This window comes from Netta rufina (genome assembly GCF_964035555.1).
Source record: "Netta rufina genome assembly, chromosome: 20".
Classification (NCBI taxonomy): domain Eukaryota; kingdom Metazoa; phylum Chordata; class Aves; order Anseriformes; family Anatidae; genus Netta; species Netta rufina.
In genome coordinates, this window is record NC_140144.1 from 6,137,545 (window position 1) to 6,156,927 (window position 19,383).

At 57.3% G+C, this 19,383-nt stretch overlaps 2 protein-coding genes across 3 annotated transcripts in view; both read left to right on the forward strand.

The window, feature by feature from the left end:
• Nucleotides 1-271: 271 nt before the first annotated feature.
• On the forward strand, nt 272-3,908 carry NAIF1 (nuclear apoptosis inducing factor 1). Of its 2 annotated transcripts, none has more exons than XM_084298921.1 (2): nt 272-1,048; nt 1,644-3,908. In XM_084298921.1, exons 1-2 carry the CDS (start codon nt 514-516, stop codon nt 2,105-2,107), a joined length of 999 nt encoding a protein of 332 aa, XP_084155047.1. In that variant the 5' UTR covers nt 272-513; the 3' UTR covers nt 2,108-3,908. The 2 variants fall into 2 exon arrangements, with proteins under 2 accessions (XP_084155047.1, XP_084155048.1); XM_084298922.1 differs by having other exon boundaries at nt 272-1,070; nt 1,644-2,019.
• Nucleotides 3,909-11,658: 7,750 nt separating this feature from the next.
• EEIG1 (estrogen-induced osteoclastogenesis regulator 1) overlaps nt 11,659-19,383 on the forward strand; it is a gene marked incomplete at both ends in the record, with an annotated part of 28,780 nt that continues 21,055 nt past the window's right edge. The window contains one exon of the mRNA XM_084298775.1: nt 11,659-11,804. Coding sequence (XP_084154901.1) covers nt 11,659-11,804 — 146 coding nt within the window. The remainder of the gene's footprint in view (nt 11,805-19,383) is intronic.

Sequence of the window (19,383 nt, forward strand, 5' to 3'; positions counted from 1 at the left end):
CAGCAGCTTCCAGAGGGGGGTGGGCGCTGTGCGTTGATTGGCAGGGAAATAACCAATAGGATTAGAGCGGGGAAATTTAGGGGCAGGCCCGGCCTCACTGAGGCCCAATGCCATGAGGGAAGCGGGGAGGCGGGACCTCCCCGCCCCTCCCCTTGACGGACAGCCCGACCAACCAATAGCCGCGCGTCTCTCCCACGGGGGGGCGGGACCCGGCGGGTGACGAGCAGCCTTGCGGCCCAACCAGGCGCGGCGGGACGGGGGGGCTGATTCTGGAAGCCATTACGCCAGTGTCGCAGGGCGGAGGCCGTTGAGCGGGGCCCGCCGGCTGCCGGCGGTACGCAAATTGCGTACCGTTGGCGGTTGCTAAGGGCCGCGGCTGGGGGGGGGGAGCAGGAAGGGGGCGCGCGGCCTCCACCGGGCCCTGAGGGGCCCCGGGCCCCCCTCCCCAGCCGGGGGGGGCCGCGACCCCTCGAGGCGCCCCCGAAGCCCCTTCACGAGGCTCCCCTCGGGGCCATGGCGTCGCCGCCGGCCCCCCCGGCCAAGAAGCGCAAGATGAACTTCTCGGAGCGCGAGGTGGAGATCATCGTGGAGGAGCTGGAGCGCGGCAAGCACCTGCTGGTCAACCACTTCAACGCCGGCGTGCCGCTGGCCGCCAAGGCCGCCGCCTGGCACGACATCCTGCGGCGCGTCAACGCCGTGGCCACCTGCCGCCGGGAGCTGCCCGAGGTGAAGAAGAAGTGGTCGGACCTCAAGACCGAGGTGCGCCGCAAGGTGGCCCAGGTGCGGGCCGCCATGGAAGGCCAAGGCGGCGAAGGCCAAGGAGGAGGAGGAGGAGGTGGAGGAGGAGGAGGAGGAGGCGCGGCGGAGGGCGAGGAGGCAGCGGGAGGGGCGGCGGCCGCCCCCGTCATCCTCACGCCCATGCAGCAGCGCATCTGCAACCTGCTGGGGGAGGCCACCATCATCAGCCTGCCCGGCGGGGAGTGCGGCGCGGGGGACGGCGGCGAGATCCCCATCACCGCCGCGGCCGCCACCGTCACGCTGACGCAGAGTGAGTGCGGCGCCCGCACGAGGTGCGGTTGGAGGTCTTGTGGGGAGCCCCCCCACACCCTCACCCCAAGTTACTCCATAACGAAAAGCCCCGTTCCCAAAGCGCTGTAGGGGAGCGGCTCCAAGGTGTTCGTGTACTGGAAGTCAGCTTTGACAGCTGGGGTCGGCCTTAAGAGCAGGAATTGTGCGGTCCCCTTCACTCAGAACAAAAGCAAAGGGAGAAATATCTCCAAGGCCGACTCCCTGGTGTGCCCCAAAGAGGAGCTGGCTGGTTGATAAGCGCTGTTCTGGGCCTTTGCCCTTCTGTCAGTTGGTGAATGGTGCTTGGAAGGAGCCCACTGAACTGCAGGTTGAAGCGGGATTCTGTCTAGACAGACATAGCGTGCCCTGTTCCCTTGGACTTTAGCGTGTACACCCCAGAAGGAAGCCGAGATGAGGGTGGAGCAGCCTTAAATAGCTCATTTTGCGCGCTCACTGTTTGCTGTACGTTATCTCGGCGAACAGGCAGTGTTACAGTTACCTTCATTGAATAGTTCTGTAGATAAAACCACTCCTTTTGCCGCTGCTCCTTACCCCTTTCTGTCCTTTGTTCTCAGTTCCTGCGGAGACGACCTACCACAGCCTGGAGGATGGCGTCGTGGAGTACTGCACCACGGAAGCCCCCGCGACGGTTACGGCCGAGGCGCCCCTGGAGATGATGGCCCATCAGCACGAGGTGTCGGCCAAGCCCCAGGAGCTGAAAAGCCGAATCGCCCTGAACTCAGCCAAGCTCCTGCAGGAGCAGCGAGTGACCAACTTGCACGTGAAGGAGATCGCCCAGCACCTGGAGCAGCAGAATGACTTGCTGCAGATGATCCGGCGCTCCCAGGAGGTGCAGGCGTGCGCGCAGGAGCGGCAGGCGCAGGCCATGGAAGGCACGCAGGCCGCGCTCAGCGCCCTCATCCAGGTCCTGCGCCCCATGATTAAGGACTTCCGTCGGTTTTTGCAGAGCAATACGCCCAGCCCTTCGGTGACTGCTGACCCCAGCCAGGCCGGGCAGCAAGATGGCATTATCCAGTGAAAGATACGATGCTGGGACTTCTTTCTTGGAACACAAAACTGCCTCTGCTGCCGTTGGGCCCGGAGCGAGGGCTGCGAGCTCTTGTCGGTGTGAAATGGCCTCGCCTGGGAGGCTGGCCGAGCCCGGACAGCTTTCTTCTCCCCTAATCTTATGCTAAGCTGCCTTTTCAGACTCACCGTGCAGAGGGGTAGCCGGATGTGTAATAAAGCAGGAATGTAACATTGGTTGCTTTAGTTCCTCAGAACAATAGATTTGTTTAAAAAAAACGTAGAAAAGACGATAATTATTTTTCTATTTGTTTGAAAACCTCGCCTAAGTCTGATACCTCGCTTCCTCCCCCCCTCCCTTTTCTCCCTCTCGCCTTTAGCTGCCTTGTAACAGGGAGAGCCTGGTTGTTGTATCACAGTGCTGAAGCTGCCAAGGTACAGTTACTGTAACTGGTGCATGGCCGTGGGTGATTTCCTGTCTCTTGCTCAAAGCATTTGCTGGAAACGCGGTGCCAGCGGCGCTTCAGCCCTCTCTCTGCACTGCGAGTGGTGGATGCTGCTCTGGGAGCACGAAATGCAGCCCACGCAGGCCAGCATCGAGCCTACATGCGGTTTAAATCCCACCCACGTCCCCTTAGGATATAAATTGGGTTGAAAGAGAGCGTTCACCTCGTGTTCTGCCTGTGTGCGGCCAGGAGGTTGCACTTTCAACTCGGCAGAGGTGAAAACGCCGCGCCTTGGTTAGCAGGCGCTGCCCTGGGCTGCGTGTCGGAGCACACACAGGTTTCACTCAGGTGGGCCTGCAGGCGAAGCTCCAGCTCTGCCTCGCCACGCTTGCTCTGTCACCTCCCTGATCCATTCATCCATCGAAGGGCCCGGACTAGAGGGCTTCAGCCACGCAGCGACTCCCAACCCTGAGGGGTTTGTCAGCCCCTCGTTTTAGCGAGGTTTGGAGCATGAATTGGGTCTGGTGGTGGTGGTTGTTCTGCATTTTTCAGAGCTGGAGGCAGTACAGCAGCTCTTTGTTAGCCTGCTAACAGTTATTTCAGCCGGGTTAGTTTCCTGGCTTTGACCAGGAGGCTGAGAAACGGCTGCAAGGCTCAGCTCAGCCCTTCCTACAGTTACACGGGGTTGGGCAGCGTTCGCAGCCGCTGTTCGTGAGGCGCTCAGGCTGCTGGGTTCAGTGTCACAGGGCACTAAATGAGATTTTAGACAGAGCTCCATGTGTACCTGCATGGAAACAAACTCCAAAACTAAAGAGAAGGAAGCAGGACTCTTTGCCCCATGCCTTGCAGAGCGTTTCACGTTTAATAGGCTTGGTGCTTGCCGGATGCTGCTTTTGAAACCGAACCTTTTCAGAGCTGGTATTTGCTTGCTGTTACATCTCCTGTGGGGCTGAGAAGTGCTGAACAAAGACTGCCGAGGGAGTGAATTGGCACAACCAAACAAAACCTTTACGTGTGTTATGGTGAGGTGCCGAGGGGGTCCCCTGGGAGGAGCAGGAGGCGAACAGGCTCCTGCTGCCCGCCCCGGTAGTGATCTGCTCTCATCTGCAAGTCTGAGGGCGGAGAAAAGAACAGCACAGCCCCAAGGCTTGGGCCCGGGGAAGACTCCTGACCCCCTGACACCGACAGCTCTGCGCTGAGTCAGGGCGGCATCAGCGGCGCCTTCCCACCTTGCCTGGCACCGGCCGCGTGAGTAACGCTCGCCTGACTCCTCTCAGACGCTGTGGAGTCAAATCAATTGCTCAACTGAAGGCTATTTTTAAAGCGAAAAGCTCTGCCCTGTGTGTTGTTTTACCTCGTTTGTGTAACGATCTCTCCTTTGCAAATATAAATTTTAATAAAAAAAATACGTTTTTGGTAAACAGTTTGCAGTCCGTCGGCGTGCTGCAGGGCAAGGTGAGCTCGTGAAACCAAGTCAGCAGCACAGAGGGCTCAGTGAGAAACAGCCAAAGGCAGCTGTGAACAGCCAGGTGTCACGGTAGGTTTTTTTCCTCGTTTATGAACTTTGTGGCCTTGTATTTGTGTAATTGTGCTCTTTTTTTTCCCCCAAATCACAGCTTTTACAGCCTTACCTCCCCGCGTGTGACAGACTCCCGAGGGATACCGACCTCCCGGCTGCGCCAGCCCAAAAGGAGGGATGCGGTGCCAGTCTCCCGACTGAAATCAGCACTCGTCCTGGCGGTGCGAAGCCCTCAAGGTGTCACTGTTCAGAGGAGTGAAGGCGCTGCCCTCGGAACCTCCCATTTTTCTGGTGTTTTCAGCATAAACACGGAGCTTAGTCAGGCCGGCAGCGTTCGGGAGCGAGTTCCGCGTGCGCATTTTTGTCTCATTAAAGAGCTGTAGCAAGGTTTTAAGTACAGGGTGAGCACCGTCATTAGGGGCTTGGCTCATTTCAAGGTCATTGGGCTTAGGGAGGGAGAGAAAAACGTGTCCCTTACAGCCAAAACCAGGGGGGCCGGGCACACGGGGTGCTTACAGGGCAAACACACGCACGGTATGGCGCTGAACGGGGAATTTGTGCCCGAAGCAGAACGAAAGCTAAGGGGCAGCATCTCACAGAGGGCTGTTTGTACTCCTGTGCTGAGCTTTTTGTACCAAGAGATTTGTGTGCAGCACCCAGAGCAGTGCAGGGCTGTGCTGTGCCTCAGAGGGGAGGACGAGCAGCCGGCGGTGAGCGGCATCCTGCAGACCTCTCGCTGCTGGAGGAAGAAACACTTGTGTTGGGGCAGGAGGCACACTGAGTAGCAAATCCAGGCAGCAGCCAAGCTGCTTGCGGCACCACCGGGTGCTTCAGGAGCAAAAACCTGGTTGCGAGGCTCAGGCAGCGAGCGGCGTGCGCAGCTCAGGCACGGCCTTCCAGGAGATGGCACTGCGCAACGCGGCGATGCCGAGCTGCAGCCTGCAGCAGGGTTCTGGGCGCCGCAGGGATGGTCTCAGAAATCACCCGAGTCCTCCAGCCCTCTGGTGGGCCTGCTTCATCCTCTTACCGCTGGGTCTGCTCAGGTCGGAGAGCCCACGGAGGCAGAAATTGAACGGGCAGAGCTCAGGGAGGAGGAACGCTGCTCGCCATGGAAAATTCGGGCTGCCTGGGAACAGGGACACGGGCTGTGATGCTGGGGCTCGCAGCGATGAGTTCACTGCAGCACGGAGAGTGGGCAGGCACATGATAAAAAATGCATGAATTCCTTCCTTATAACCAAAGGAACCGGTTTGAAGATTTTCTTTCCGAGGCCACACACGAATGTGTCAGCATCCCACGGGCACAGCGCGCTGAAATAGCTCCCTGCCAGCTCTGGGAGCCGATCCTGCAGACAGGCTGATATCATCCACACATCCACCCAACCTGCCTTGCCTCCTCCGACATGTTCTTAGTTTGTCAAGGCTGTTTTGGCAAAGCACTCTGCAGTTGGGTTGTTGGGTTGTGTGTTTTTTTTTTCTGTTGATATCTGAGAAGTTATTGCCAACAGGTATTGTCAACAGAAGCGTGGCCTGCTTAGCTCAGTATGAAAATTGAGGCGTTTCAGGTTCTTAGGGTTCTTGAAAGCCTCTGATGAGCAGCTTACACAGATGCCCAGCACAGCTTCCAGGCGAGTCAGCCCAAAGCCCCCACGGCCTGTAAACTGCATTCGGGAGCTCCTGGTGCCATCCTGTGTGGGGCAGAAGCATGGCCCCAGCAGGGTGAGTTGCCTCTAGCTGGGATCCCGCACAAAAAGCTGCTATGGCAGGGGAAAAGCACAGTCCCCTGGTTGTTCCTGCTGTGTTTGGGGCCCCTGCTTGCCGGGGCTGCAGGCAGAAGCCTGGATCAGCAGATCAATTGTGGAGGTGCCGAGGGTGGCAGCGGGGATGCCAGCACGGGGGAAGGCTCGGTAACTGCAGCACGCCCCGAGGCGAAGCAGGTTCCACTCTGAAGGTTTTAGGAGTGGCAAAGCAGCCCCGTGGCCTCCCAGCGAGAAGCGGAGAGCCCCGCCGCATGTTCCCAGGAAGCCGGGAGCAGATATGGGAACCAGCAAACACACCAAAGGCAGGCAGCTGGGTTTTCAGGTCTGGCCACGTGCCTGGGGAAAGGAATCCACCGGCTCCAGATTCCTGTGCTCCCTTTGTCTCCGGAGATAACAGGATAACAGGATCCCCGGACCCGGCGGGTCACAACCCCCCCAGCAGGTGTGTCCTCTGCGTGGCCAACAGGAAACCCAGCCTGGTGCAGAAAGTGAAACAGCTCCTGGCTTTTATGGTGATAAGCCCAGTTAAATATGGAACTAGCGAAAACCCCAAGCAGATCAAAGTCGAGCTCGCAGCCGGCTATTAAATTAAGCGGAGAAGATGCAAGCTTAGGACAACCGTACCCCAGGAAAACCTTACAGAATTGGGGAGGGGGGGGTTCAGCACGCTGCAGGCAGGGCTGACACTGCCACCATGGGTCCTGCAGCCCCTGCCCCACTTTGGGGGCTCCCCGAGCTCTGGGGAAGGCAGCTCCCAGCATGGATCCGGGCAGCAGGTGCCTTTGCAGGTGCTTGGCCACCGGCAGCACAAAGAATATTTATAGCAGAGAGCATCGTGTGGTATCTTTTTTGTAGTTTGGTTGGTTGGGGGGCGGGTGACAGGACTGGCAGCCCATTAGGGTATTACAGCAGAGCTTCCAGATGTAAGAGAGGAGAGCCATTACGTGTTTACGCTGTTGCAGCAACCCTGTGTAATTTAGTTTTCAAACTTTAATCATTTGGCTGCTGGGACAAATGGATTAGTCTGATGATGTTTTCCAGAGGAAGACGCTGATGATGTAGATTACAGGGCTTGATTTGCTCGTGTATCTGGGATTCCTCTGGGATACGAGGCAGGATCTGATGGCTCACCAAACGCATTATCTCACTTCACCTCGCTGAGCTGTGTCCCTTCTGAATTTATCTTGCCTCGTTTCTTCCCCGCTTCTTTATCCCGGTACCCTAAGTCGGGAGGGAGGAGGCAAGAAAAGCCACCTCTGTTCCTGCTTGCCCCTTGGTCCCAAGACAAGCAGAGCCCGCAGATCCCAGCCCCTGGCTGGCACCTCTCCAGAGGCAGCAGAGGTGAGGCCCAGCATTAAGCAGAACACAAACCGATAAATTATTATCTCCGGCTGATACAATAATGCCCTGAACCAGCAAAAGTTGAGGAAGTGGTGGCAGCGCCGGGGAGAGTCATCAGGAAAGGCTCGGGGCAGGGAGAGCACGGGGTAAGGACGTGGCTGAGGCTGGTGGAGCAGAGGTGAAACGGGCACAGCGGGGCCGGGGTCAGGGAAGAGCAACCACCGGCATAAAGAGCTGGGCGCTGGGGTCTGGGCTGAGCAGAATTAATGTACATCAGAGCACCCTGATCATATATACGACCCTTTAACAAACAATTTGGACCTGGATCTGAAAATAATACAAAGCCAGTGGGACGGTGGATGGGCAGACACACTGCCCATCCCTCTGCTACCTGCACGGGGCCCAGACTGACCGTTGGGCTCCGACATCCTCCCAGCAGGGCTCACCGGAGACCCTCAGAGAAGCACTGCTCCTTTAAAAAATGTGGCTTCGTCCACAAGTAATTATGCAGCATAAACACAGAAAAATCAACAGGGTGAATTTCGAACTAATAGAGATGTAATCTCGAAGTCATGAGGCTGCCTTTGTTAGGAAAATATACATACCCCTGAGAATCGGCTACGGTTGCTATCTTACACACTGCTCAGCAGCTCCCTGGGCACTTTTCCAAATCAGTTTATTTTTAACATCAGTCACATTATACCATTAATTATAAAAAACACTGAGGTTTTCAAGAGAAATTTCTGCTAAAACTGCAGGGTAAATATGCGTGAGAGCAGCGAGGATTAAAAGCCTTGCAAACTTTACCATGTGAGGCTGTTGCTACAAACAAGAGAAGTCCTCCGAGGAGGTTATTTATCAGAGTGAATCACAGCAGATAACACGAGGCCTCCTCCCACACTGCAAACAGAGATCATTTGGCCTTTACGTGGCGATGGAAGTGGAAGATTGACACGTCTGTCGGTGGTATGCTCGGGGAATGAGAAGTGTGAGGGACCGGGCTGGATTCCTCAGATGCTTCCCGCATTCAGGCATCCCAGCTTACAAATATTAAATATTTAGCAGGCTGGGCTCCTTCCCAGTAAATTAACAAACAAAGTGAAAAAAACAGCCCGTTTCTACTGATGTCTCGAGGCACTGAAAGCGCTGAATATCAGCTGATGGGATGGATTCAGTCCCTACCCTTAAACAGCCTCCACAACCCCTGCTACGTGGGAAGGCTGACATCTCCTGCGATGGTTTCACTGTACCAACACAAGAAATGTTTTCCCAGTCCCAGGCCTGTGGATCTGTTTAACCTGGTAAACAAGAATCGGAGCAAAGCATTTGGTCTAAGCCTGTGCTGGCCAAGTATGTTGCCGTGCACTTTTCCTAGCAGATTTACTTTTAAAAGACTTATTCTGTGGTAAAATGATTTGATAGCTCTGATACCGTCTGCATAGATGGCAAAGATTAAAGGCAAGGAGTCTGGGCATCAAAGCTTGGCAAAAAGAGCCGGGACTCCCAGCCTTTCATCCAGGCCTTGCCAGACATGCAAATCAGCCTTGGGAAAACTCCCTCCCACACCAGCCTCAACTTCTCAGCAACACGGCTCCTTCGGCACATCCCTAACCTTAAAAAATAGGCAAATCACGCCGGTGATTGCAGCCTCCTGCGGCACAAGGAGGGACGTTTTGTTCTGCTTGCCCTTAAACAATGGAATCCTGCCTAACCAGGGAGCCCAGCCGCCAGCCGGGGCCAGGGCAGCGACACCTCAGCAGGAGGGAGCCATTTTGGCCAGGAGCTGCCTTGAAGCAGTTGGCACATCTCACACACACGGAGGGCCAGGCTCCTGCTGCAGCCATCCCAGGCGGGTCAGCCTGCCCCACAGCCCGCTGCTGGGCACCTGGAGGCTGCTGAGGATGGGATGGGCATGAAGCCCAAGCCCTCATTGCTGCGTCCCCCATGGCCTCAGCCCAGCCCGCAGGGAGGTGCAGACACCTCAGCTCGTCCCCAGTGCCATGCTGGTGGCCCGGGGGCTGAGGTGTGCCTCAGGGAGCCCTGACACCCCCTCAGCGAGCCCTGCAAACCCCAGAGCCCACAGGGAGGACCTCAGTGCAACCTTTTAGTACTTGAAGAGTGCTTGTAAAAAAGATGGGGTGCAACTCCTTGCTCGATCTGATGATGATGGGATGACAGGAATGGTTGTAAACTAAAAGAGGGGGGGTTTTGATTAGTGGTTAGGAGGAAATTCTTCACTCAGAGGGTGGGGAGGCCCTGGCACAGGCTGCCCAGAGAGGCTGTGGGGGCCCTGTCCCTGGAGGTGCTCAGGAGCAGGTTGGATGGGGCCACGGCCAACCCGGTCTGGTGGGCGGCATCCCTGCCACGGCAGGGGGTTGGAACGAGATAATCTCTGAGCTCCCTTCCAACCCAGGCCATTCTGTGATTAAACAATTATTTTAAAAGCCACCTCGGGGCTGTTCAGCCCGAGGAAGGGCTCCCAGCACCCCGCTGTGGGGCAGGAAGGCCCCACGACGCCCCGGCCGCACGCAACCCCCCTCCCACTGCGGCGACCCCCGGGGCCGCCACAGAGCCGCCCGCCTCCCTCCCACTCCCTCAGCCGGGAGGGGCGGGACTTCCCCAAAACAGACAGCCCCCTCCTCCAATCCCCGCACGCCTTGCCCCTCCCCTTTCCCAAACCGACCAATCACCGCCCTTCTCTACCCTCCCCGCCTCTTTCCTCCTACCCAATGGGGCCGCGCCGCTCTCGCCCTTCCCTCCCCGCGGCCCCAGGGGGGGAGAGGAAGGCGGCGGAGGGGAGGGGCCCGGCGTAGCGCTGCTATTCACGAAGCGGCGCCGTCCCTTCGCCCTGCCTTGCGGCCGCTGGAAGCGTTGGCGTAGCGGCCGCCATTGGCGTAGCGCGCGGAGCGGCGGCGGGGCAGGAGCTGCGGGCGGGGGCCGGGCCCAGGTCGGTGCGGGGCCGGGGGCGGCGGGAGGGGGCGGCCGGGGCTGGGGGCTGCGGCTCGGGAGCCTTTGGGGGACCCCGGGAGCCGCTTGGGGGACCCCCGGGTGTCTTTTGGGGACCCCCGGGTCCCGCTTGGAGCCCCCCGAGTGCCTTTTGGGGACCCCCAGGTGCTTTTGGAGCCCCCCAGGATCCGTTTAGGGACCCCTGGGTCCCCCTTGTAGCCCCCCGGGGTCCTTTCGGGGTCCCCCGAGTGTATTTTGGGGACCCCCAGGTGCTTTTGGAGCCCCCCTGGATCCCCTTAGGGACCCCCGGGTCCCCCTTGTATCCCCCTGGGGTCCTTTTGGGGTCCCCCAGGTACATTTTGAGGACCCCCTGGAGCCCCCCCAGCCCCCAGGTGCTGGGGCAGGGCAGTGAGCGCAGAGCCCTGCTGGCCCCTCTGCTGCCATTTCATTCCTGCCATCCCCTGGGGGCTGCTCCCTGGTCACAGCCTCGGCCCCTTGGCACCCCTCGGCCTCACTGCCACGGTGCTGCTGAAACCCGCAGCGCCCCGAGCGCCTCCGGCCCCAAAACCCAGCGTCTGGGGCAGGCGGTGACCTGGTTTGGTGGTGCTGTGCGAGCCGGAGCCGGCTGCCTTCCTCTGCCCTTCTTCCCCTCGGCGTTGGGTGCTCCATTTGTAAGATACAGGTGCTGGTGCATAGGGCTGCTTGGAAAAAGGGAAAAAAACAAACAGATCTGGCATGTTTTGAGACGTTTCTGTGTATTCTCGCCAGGCTGTGTGTTCGGCTGATCTGGTTTGCAAAGTGCTCCTGGAGCCGATGGGGGGAAATGGAGCAGATCTGTGTGAGCTGCTTTGCAAACAGAAATTAGGAGGGGGATGATGACAGCGGCGAAGCTTGCCCTAGGCAAAAAGGGGACGGAGGATATGGGGAGCGGGCTAATTGGGGCCATACCTCTTCAGATTGGTATGAGCCTGGGCTGAACATTACCCCTCCAAACAGGTTTTAGAGGAGGAGGAGGAGCCCGAGGCTGCCTGGGACTAATTTCCTCATTTCCCTCCCAAAGGCTGACCTGCAGACCTGCATCAAGGAGCTGCGCAGGAAGAGGAGAGAGCAGCTGGCAGCTCTCCGCATGTGCTGCACGCAGACCGAAGGCTTCTTCGGAGACCCAAGATGACTCCCCACGAGAGATGCTTCCTGGAGGGGTTCTGCTGAAGGCGGAGCGCAGCAGCCTCCCACGGGGACAGCTCCTGCTGGTCTGGAGCTGAGACGTGCTTCCCTCCCTCCCTTTTCCCTCGGAGATGTTGCAGAGGTTTAACCTGACCTCCTCCTCCTCACCTGCAGCCTGCCGTGGCGATGATCCAGCAGCCCGATCCGACCACCAAAGAGAAGAGGATTGCGCGTTTGAAGCCGGGCCCTCGTTGTAACTGAACTGGAATTCACTCCCCTAAATTTACGCCCCTGGAGCCAGAGCTGTTCCCCTGCTCGGCCCTGTGTGTGCTGAGCCGCTCCTCCCCGTCTCGTCTGGAGTTCCCGGGCTTTCCACACTGAATTTGCCCATGGCTTTCCTGATGAAGAAGAAGAAATTCAAATTTCAGACCAGTTTTACTCTGGAAGAGCTGACTGCTGTCCCCTTCGTCAATGGGGTTCTGTTCTGTAAGATCAGGCTGCTGGATGGAGGAGACTTCGCGAGCTTGTCTACCAGGTAAGCAGCCGCCTGCGGGCTTGCCTCCTGGCTGGCCTTCTTTTCCTGGTTAGTCTTTAATTGAGTGGATTGGCGTTTGGCTACCTCTTGAAACCCCTGGCTGTGATTTCAGGAGTTCTGTTGTAGGGCCACGCCGTCCTCCAGAGCTGGGGAAGAACACAGCTGGGTTTTGGTGGCTGCTCAGAGATGGACGGGGGTTTTCAGAGACATGGGGAGGAAGGGAACGAGAGGTTACACCCCAAGAGAGATGGGGTTTAGGGATGAAGTCCTCTTCTATTTTTTTCCTCCCCCCTTACCCCAGTGTTCACACTACTTCAGATGTTTTGCCGTATTGCTTTCATGCCTGATTTGAAACTTAGCTCTGAAGAAAACCGCGTCCAGCTGACCAAACCGGCCCCTTCTGACTTTGCTCTCCCCTTTGGGTTCTGAGTTGCTGTTGGTGGTGAGGGTGGAAGGAGCTTGCTTTGCATTGCAAATTGCTGTGCAAGGGAAAACTGCTGCCTGCAGTCAGGGTTGTCAGTGCTAAAGATACAGGTTATCTCCTTGAGCAAACGCCATGGCGTCTCCCCGGTTTATAGCTGCAATACTTTCTTTTCCGTATGATTTCTCGTATCGGGATCGGTCCGCTGCACATCTTATAGGGTTGTTTGTGTATTGGCATTTCTCAGGCTCCTTCAGGCAGCTCTGTCCCCGCTCCTGCTGCTAATTGCTAATAAAAACTTGCTTTGTTTCCAGCTCTGCGCGTAGATTATCACCAGCAGTATGTAAATGTAAACGCAAATTCCATAACAGCCTGGGCTTGCTTTCTGCCTGGCTATGTGAGGGAAGCCTTCGGTGGCTTTCCAACTTGTTTTTTTGCTTTCCTGAGCGAGTACTTGCATTTAAAGGTGCAGCGTGGGTTTGCTGCTAACTGTTTTATCGCAGCACCAAAGCCTGTTCTGCTCTGGTTTTCTTCCTTGTGGTGCTGCGCCTTGAGCTTTCTGATTTTGGGAGAGAAGACTTTTATTGGACGAGTGTAAAACATTTGTCTGGGAGTAGAAGTGGCAGGGCATTGCTCGAAGCCTTTTTTTTTTCCTTTGGAGGCATGGTGCAACCTCGGCTGAAGTCTATAGAAACTGTGGGCGTGGAACGCGGCCAAAAATGGGCCGTGAATTAATTTCTCTTTTGAAGAAAATCTATCAAAAGAGCTTTTCCTTACAGCCTTCCCCCCCTGAGGCTGGGTCCTTGCGCCTGGTGGAAGCGGCTTATCTAAGGAATTTGGGCAGTGTGTGAACTTGGGAAGGAATTAACCCCTCTGCTGCCCGGAGCTGCGATGAACCGAGTCCAACTGGGGGTGGCTCAGGTGGGCCTGTGCTAGGAAACATCCATCCCCATCTCCTCGCTGCCCTCACGGGCGGCTTTGGGAGCACACTGCGGGTTGTGTGGGGCTGTTTTCTGAGCTGGCTGGGGTTCAGCAGCGCTCCTTCCAGCTCCCACACCAGCTGGGATTCAAACCAAGCGCGGGCGCTGAGCCCCGGTGCCCTGCTCGGCGTGCTGCCTTCCCCTCACCTCTCTGCGCTCGAACCGGGAGCACGTGGAAACCTGGTCCTGCTGGAAACGTGACGGCTCTCTCGGTGGTATTGAGTCATTTGACCTTTTCCAAATGTTTTCCTGCTGTGGCAGTTAAAGAAACTTGGAGAGGGCTGGATGTCCAGGAGCAGGGAGAAGTTACTGCACCGAGAGGCTGCTCTGCGCTCCAGTCCCGTGACCTTTCTGAGACGGTGTGGGTCTGGGGAAGGATTGGGAGGTAGATGCTGTATCCGTGGTGTTTGGGAAGTCTGTGTGGTTAGTTGGGGCCTGTGATTGCTTGCCTGAAATCAGCTGCTTCCCAAAATGGTCCCATTTGGAGCTGGGAGGTCTGTCGGGTCGTCCCACCATGAACCACTCGTGTCAGTGTTGGTGTGCTCTGCAGTCCCTTTGGGCTGTGGCAAGAAAAAAATGTGTGCAGCTGTGACCGAGCAGGCCAGGAGCTCCTGGTGTCCGTGTGTTTCCAGAGCCAATCTGGACGAGGTGTCCCACGTCATTCGGAGTCTGTGAACGGAGGGGGCAGGAGTAGATACAGGACGTGCCAAGTTGGGATTTGTTTTTCCTCGATTAAGTGGCTTATGACGAGGAACAAGGAGGGTTGTCTGGGAAGATAAGGTTCTCCAGGAACTGATGTCTTTCAGGGCGTTCACAGCAGGTGACCTGAAAGCTGGTGCAGGTCTGTGGTGAGCCTGGAGTGGCCACGGAGCTGCCTGGAGGCAGCGGGTTCAAGTGACCTGGGAGCAGAGAGCCTCGGCCCCATGGGGTCCCTGAGGGGAACCTGGATAAAGTGCCCTCAGGAATTGCCCTCTGAGGAATTGAGGGCGCTCTGGAGGAGGTCCAGGTCCTGCCTGCACATCGCCGTGAGGATCTGCCTCTTGGTTTTGTGTTTTTATTCATTTTTTCTCACAGTCAGGTGCCCTCCTTCCACGCGTGCTGTGTGAAGGCCTCAGTTACACCGCGGGTATTTCAGTGACTCGAGCTGCAGCCATAAATTTCCCTTCACCCTTCTCCTCCTCCTCCTCCGTTTGTAAAATCGTCTCCTGATGTTCTGGCAGGTCTTCTGAGGATAAGACCAGCTGCAGCTTACAGCAACCCACCCGACAGCCGCCCATGGTCTGGGGCTCTGCCGCTGCTGGGTTTTAGAAGTTGGTCTTCTGGAAGTGCTTCTGGGGCAGGTGCAGGCCAGGCAGGTGCTGGTCTGTGCCTCGAAGGTCCTTAATCCTGGTACCCCTTAATCCCGGTACCCCTTAATCCCGGTACCGGTACGGTTCAGCTGCCTGGGAGTAGCTTTAAAAATAGCAGGCACGGGGCTGTGCTCATGGCAACCGTCTGTGCGAAGCAGCTGGGCTGCTGCATCCTGCACCGGGTCCGAGCTCTCCGAGGGGCCCTGCGCCGCTGTTCCTGGCCAGATGCTGGTCAAACAGCCCCACAGGGAGGGCTGGGATCCAGCAGGGTGAGGGAGCGGGGCCGGCCAGGAGCACGGCCTAAAGCCACAGCCCCACGGAGCTCGTGTGCTTACGTCTTTGGGTATTACAGCGGGGGAAGAGTTGCTTAACCCCTGCTTGCTTACGGGGTCACAATTAATGCCGAGCGGTGGCCAGCTGCTCCTCATCCCGCTGCTGGCTGACTGCTGGCAGGGAGCGCTGCTGTGTGATGTGAAGGGGGAAGGCCAGGTGTCAGCCACGTAGTCCAGCACCTCGTCCTGCCTTGTTCCACCTCGTCCTGCCTTGTTCCACCTCGTCCTGCCTCGTTCCGTTAGCTTGCCAGCAGTTCCACTCTGGTATTCCTGGCCCTGAAGGAAGGGATTGTGCTCTGAAAGCCCCTGGCTGACTCCAGAGGAAAGGCTTTTGCAAGAGTTTAACGGCACTGAGGGCATTTCCCACCTTCTACGTCATCTTCTGAAGGCAAAAAAAATCCCAAATTCCAACCCAGGCTGTGTCTCTGTCCATCTCAGGCCGTATTTCCTTAGGGAGCACGCTCTCTCGAGCACATTTGGCGTTGCAGCCTGGTTTCTGCTCCTGGCACTGCAGCCCCAATCAGCCCAGAGCCTGATTTTGCCTCCCGCAGCCCAGCAGCGGCTTGCAGGCAGGATTCAGTGGAGCAGTCATGATCTGGGAAAAGCCATCCCTGCCTGTTGGTGTGGTCTGGCCTCGGAGTATTTCGGTGCTGCAGCCTGAACCGAGGATGTTCGTACAGCTTGTAATGGGGTAGGGGTGAGAGGCTCCTTCCTGCCGCCCGTGCGTGTGGAGCCGCAGGAAACGCCGGGGCTGGGGCAGGCTCCTGGTGCCGGCAGCTCCCCGTGGATTAAGGCCTCGTCCCTTTCTGTAGGACATCAGGAAAGGGGAAAAGCAGTGCCCTAAGTGGTGAATCAGGAGCTCCTCTTAGGGCAGGTGCAAGCCTCTGAAACCCAGCTGTCTGTGGTGCGAGTTAGAAATAACAAATTCACATAAATAGCTGTCATGCCTGATGCTAGAGATCCTTCAGGCTTACCCTCTTTGGCTCCTTCTGGCCAGAAAAGCCTCAGTTTGGCTCACCAGAGGCTACAGGACTGCTTCAGCCCCGCGGAGGTGTAAATCTTCCCCGCTGCCTGCCTGAAAACAAAGGCGAGGTGACTGCTTTCTCCTGGAGTCAGCCTCGCCAGGAGGGGAAGAAAACCAGCAGAGGGGAAAGAGGAGGGTTGCTGGCTTTTAAAAAATACTCTGGCTGCAAACGTGTCCGAAAAGGTAGGCCTTCCCTGTGTGTAAACACACCCCAGATATGTGGGTCGAGAGAGCGAGCGGTAATGCTCCGGAGCAGCTTTGCCTTCCACGTGGTCACCTCCTGCTCTTGGCCGCAGCCTCAGGAAAGGGCCGGGAGTGCTGGAGGAGAGGCGTGGGGGCAGCCTCGCAGAAACACCGCCTGGTTGGGCACAGCGAGGGCCTGACGCCTGCACCCCTCGGTTTCTGAAGCTGACGTGGGGAAAGCAGGCAGCAGGGAGGAGAAGAGGGGGGTTTAGAGTCAGACTGCCAGGCTCGGTGACTGGTGGGCTGTGAATGTCTGGGTGCAGGCTGCTTTCAGGCTTCCCCCTCGGGGCTGGCAGTGCCCGACAGCGAACTTTTGGGATCAGCCTCACCTGGGTGAGCTGAGCAGCCCGCGGCTCCGAGAGCTGCTCCTCGGGGCTGGGGCCCAGCAGATTTACGGGGTGGCAACGAAATCTGCTCTGGCTGAGGACAAGGGCAGGTAGCAGAGGGTGCCCCCTGCTCCCTTCAAGCCCCGTATTTATTTCTGGAATGCAAGGGAAACCTGAATGGCTTCCAGCCTGTTTGTTCTCAGTGCTCTTTAGCTGCTGTCGGCATTGACTCCAGCTTTGAGGCTGTATCTGGGAGGAATTCGGGCATGCCTTCGGCAGCCTGTGGTCTCTGCATGGTTGTTGGTATTTTAACAGGCCGTAAGCTGCCAACAGCAAGTTGTTCCGGTGCTACTTTCTAGACAAACGAGGCAGGCACAGATTTATTTCTTATCATTTCATTGCAGGAAGCTACACCTGCTAGCGTTTCAGGAGAGATCTCCGGCTCCTCGCTCCCAGTGAACCCCTTTTTGCTGCAGGGCACGTCTGTCTGCTCGGGAGCAGGAGGAGCAGCGCGGTGAGCCCTTGCACCATCACCTGCCCCGTGCTCTCTGAGGTCTCCTTCCGTGCGAGGACGGACGGATGTGGCTGTGCGTGGCCTCCCTGCTCAGGCAGGATGTGTCCCGCATCCTCTGCGCTGCCAGCCCTGCCCTGCCGGAGCTGAAGCGGGTCAGGAATTAGTCTCTAGCTCTTTACGTATACATCAGCCGCCTTTAGGAATATCCTGGGCAGAGGTTTGGAGCTGCTGTTTCCTTTGTAACAGCCCAGGGGCTCATCAGAAATCCCTGCCGTGTTATTTCAGGTGGTTGAATTTATTTCGTGTTGCCCCACCAAGCACCTGCAGGATGAGAGGTGGGTTTTTTTTTCTTGCAGGTTATCCACGCGATGCCTTTGTGCGCTGGCTGGGACACACGGTGCAGGGCAGCACCCTGGCTTGGCACCGGGAGCTCTGGTACCACGCAGCGGGACCCAGCAGCCCGTCCTCGAGCCCGCGCCTGAAAGGCTCTTCCCAGCGGCGAACAGTTGTGCCTGTGTTCGCCGGATGAACGGCCGTGTTGTTCGGGGGATTGGTAATCCGATGAGCAAGAAAGGGAATTGTTCGGAGGGGTTGGAGGGTGTCACGGGTGTCACCTCCACGTGCTTCTCGTGAGTCTGCCAGGGAGCTCGATTGATCAGCTGAGATGGGGAAAAGGGGACGGGGATGAGAAGGAAAACGCACAGGAAGCACACGGAGACAGAGGCTTGGGAGGAGGCAAGTGCTGCAGAGACAGGATGCTCCAGATAAGGCTCTGTAAGGGTCTGGTCTCTAGCGGATGCTTTCCCCGCAGACAAGTGGGCCGACAGGATCACGCCCATCACATCACGCCTTGCCTTTCAATTCATCAAATCTGGTTGCAGAGAGGAGGCCCGGTGCTGGAAGGTCCCGTGTTGCTGCAGGAGATGGGCCTGAAGCTAAAAATACTTCCCTTGCTGTACGCTAAATAAGAAATGAGCGCCGTGAGTCGGGGCTGAAAGCACCGGGGCTGCTTGCATGGGAGGGAGCACGCGGGTAACTGCTGGGAGGAGCAGGGAGCTGCAGCACGGATCGGTGAGGCAGCTTTACAGAGCTGCATCAACCTGCGTGTGCTGGGTAACCAGCTCCAAAATGTGCTCTCTAAAATAATAATAAGAAACCCATTAAAGCTAGAAAACGTTTTTGGGATTACAACTCTCCCCAGCTGTGCGTTAGCTGAAATGAGGCAAGTCCCTTCTCATCACTCAGTGCAGAAAACGAACGCTGAGGTCTGGTTTAGGGCCCTTTACCAAGCACCATGCTCCAGCCTGGCTCTGCGATGGCAAAGCAGAACGAGGAACCCACAGGAGGAGAAAATCCCATGAATGGGACGTGGCCTCGGGGCTTCAGTTTGGGGCAGCCACCTCCGTTTTGCTCCCAGAATAAAACTTTGTGGGAAGTGGCTGCGGAGAGGCGATCGCTCACGGCTCCGGGGTTAGTGATTGATGGAGCCCCTGCGGCTGGAGGTCCCATTCCTCCTCGAGTGCAAGTTGTGGGTGTGAGCACTGCAGAACGAGTGCTGCCGGGGGGTTGCTCACCCTCTGCTCTGCCCAGTCACTTCTGTTTCCATCCCTCGGGGATAACATTGCTCATCGCAACGCGCTGATGGCCAGGAGAAGGGGAAGGAAAGGCTTGGCTGGAAAAAAACAGGCTTGGAGGTTTGTTCACCCCGCCACCAGCTTTCTGTCAGACTCTCAGGCTTTATCCACGCTTAGCAAAGGTCAGGTTGGTGTGGTGTCAGGGTTTTTGGTGGCTTTCACCATGCTTTTTCCTGTTTGTTTTTCCCCAATTCTTCCCGTTATCCCTGTGCCTGCACGTTGCTGACTGTGAGGCAGGAATATCGGATTTTATTTATAATCCCGCAGTCTTTTGGGGTTTCTTAATGCTCCATCGCACCACAACGAAGCAGTGGCTGAGCTTTTTCACTGCCTTAGCCTGGCTGTGCTGGGTCCTGCTTGTGTCCTGCTCCCAGCCTGAGCAGCGCGGGCTCCTTCGGGGCCAGGCTGCCTGCCTCGCTGCAGCCCATCATGCAGCAGCCCCCCTGCGTGGCAGCTCCTTTCCTGGCTCCTGTCAGGGGCCTGTTGTGTTTTATTTCATACTTGGCTAACACCAGGCAGTTACATCTGCATAAATGCCGAATTCCTTTCGAGTGCAGAGCTCAGAGCTGCTCGTTGGTGCCCTCAGTAGCCTGCAGTGCTGCTTGCCCCGGGGGAAGCGCTGTGCTGAGGGGCAGTGGATTTCCTACAGCTGTTTCTATATCTGCTGCCTTCCAGCTTTGTCGAATTATTTGCTGGTCCTGGGGGTAGCTGTTGGTGCCCCGTTTGGCCGCTGTTCTCTTTAAGGCTGCTTTCTGC

Excerpts from the sequence above, each read along its gene's own strand:
- NAIF1 (XM_084298921.1), top strand. The coding sequence starts at position 514 with ATGGCGTCGCCGCCGGCCCCCCCGGCCAAGAAGCGCAAGATGAACTTC. Across the intron at positions 1,049-1,643 it reads CACCGTCACGCTGACGCAGA|TTCCTGCGGAGACGACCTAC; the intron begins GTGAGTGCGGCG and ends CTTTGTTCTCAG.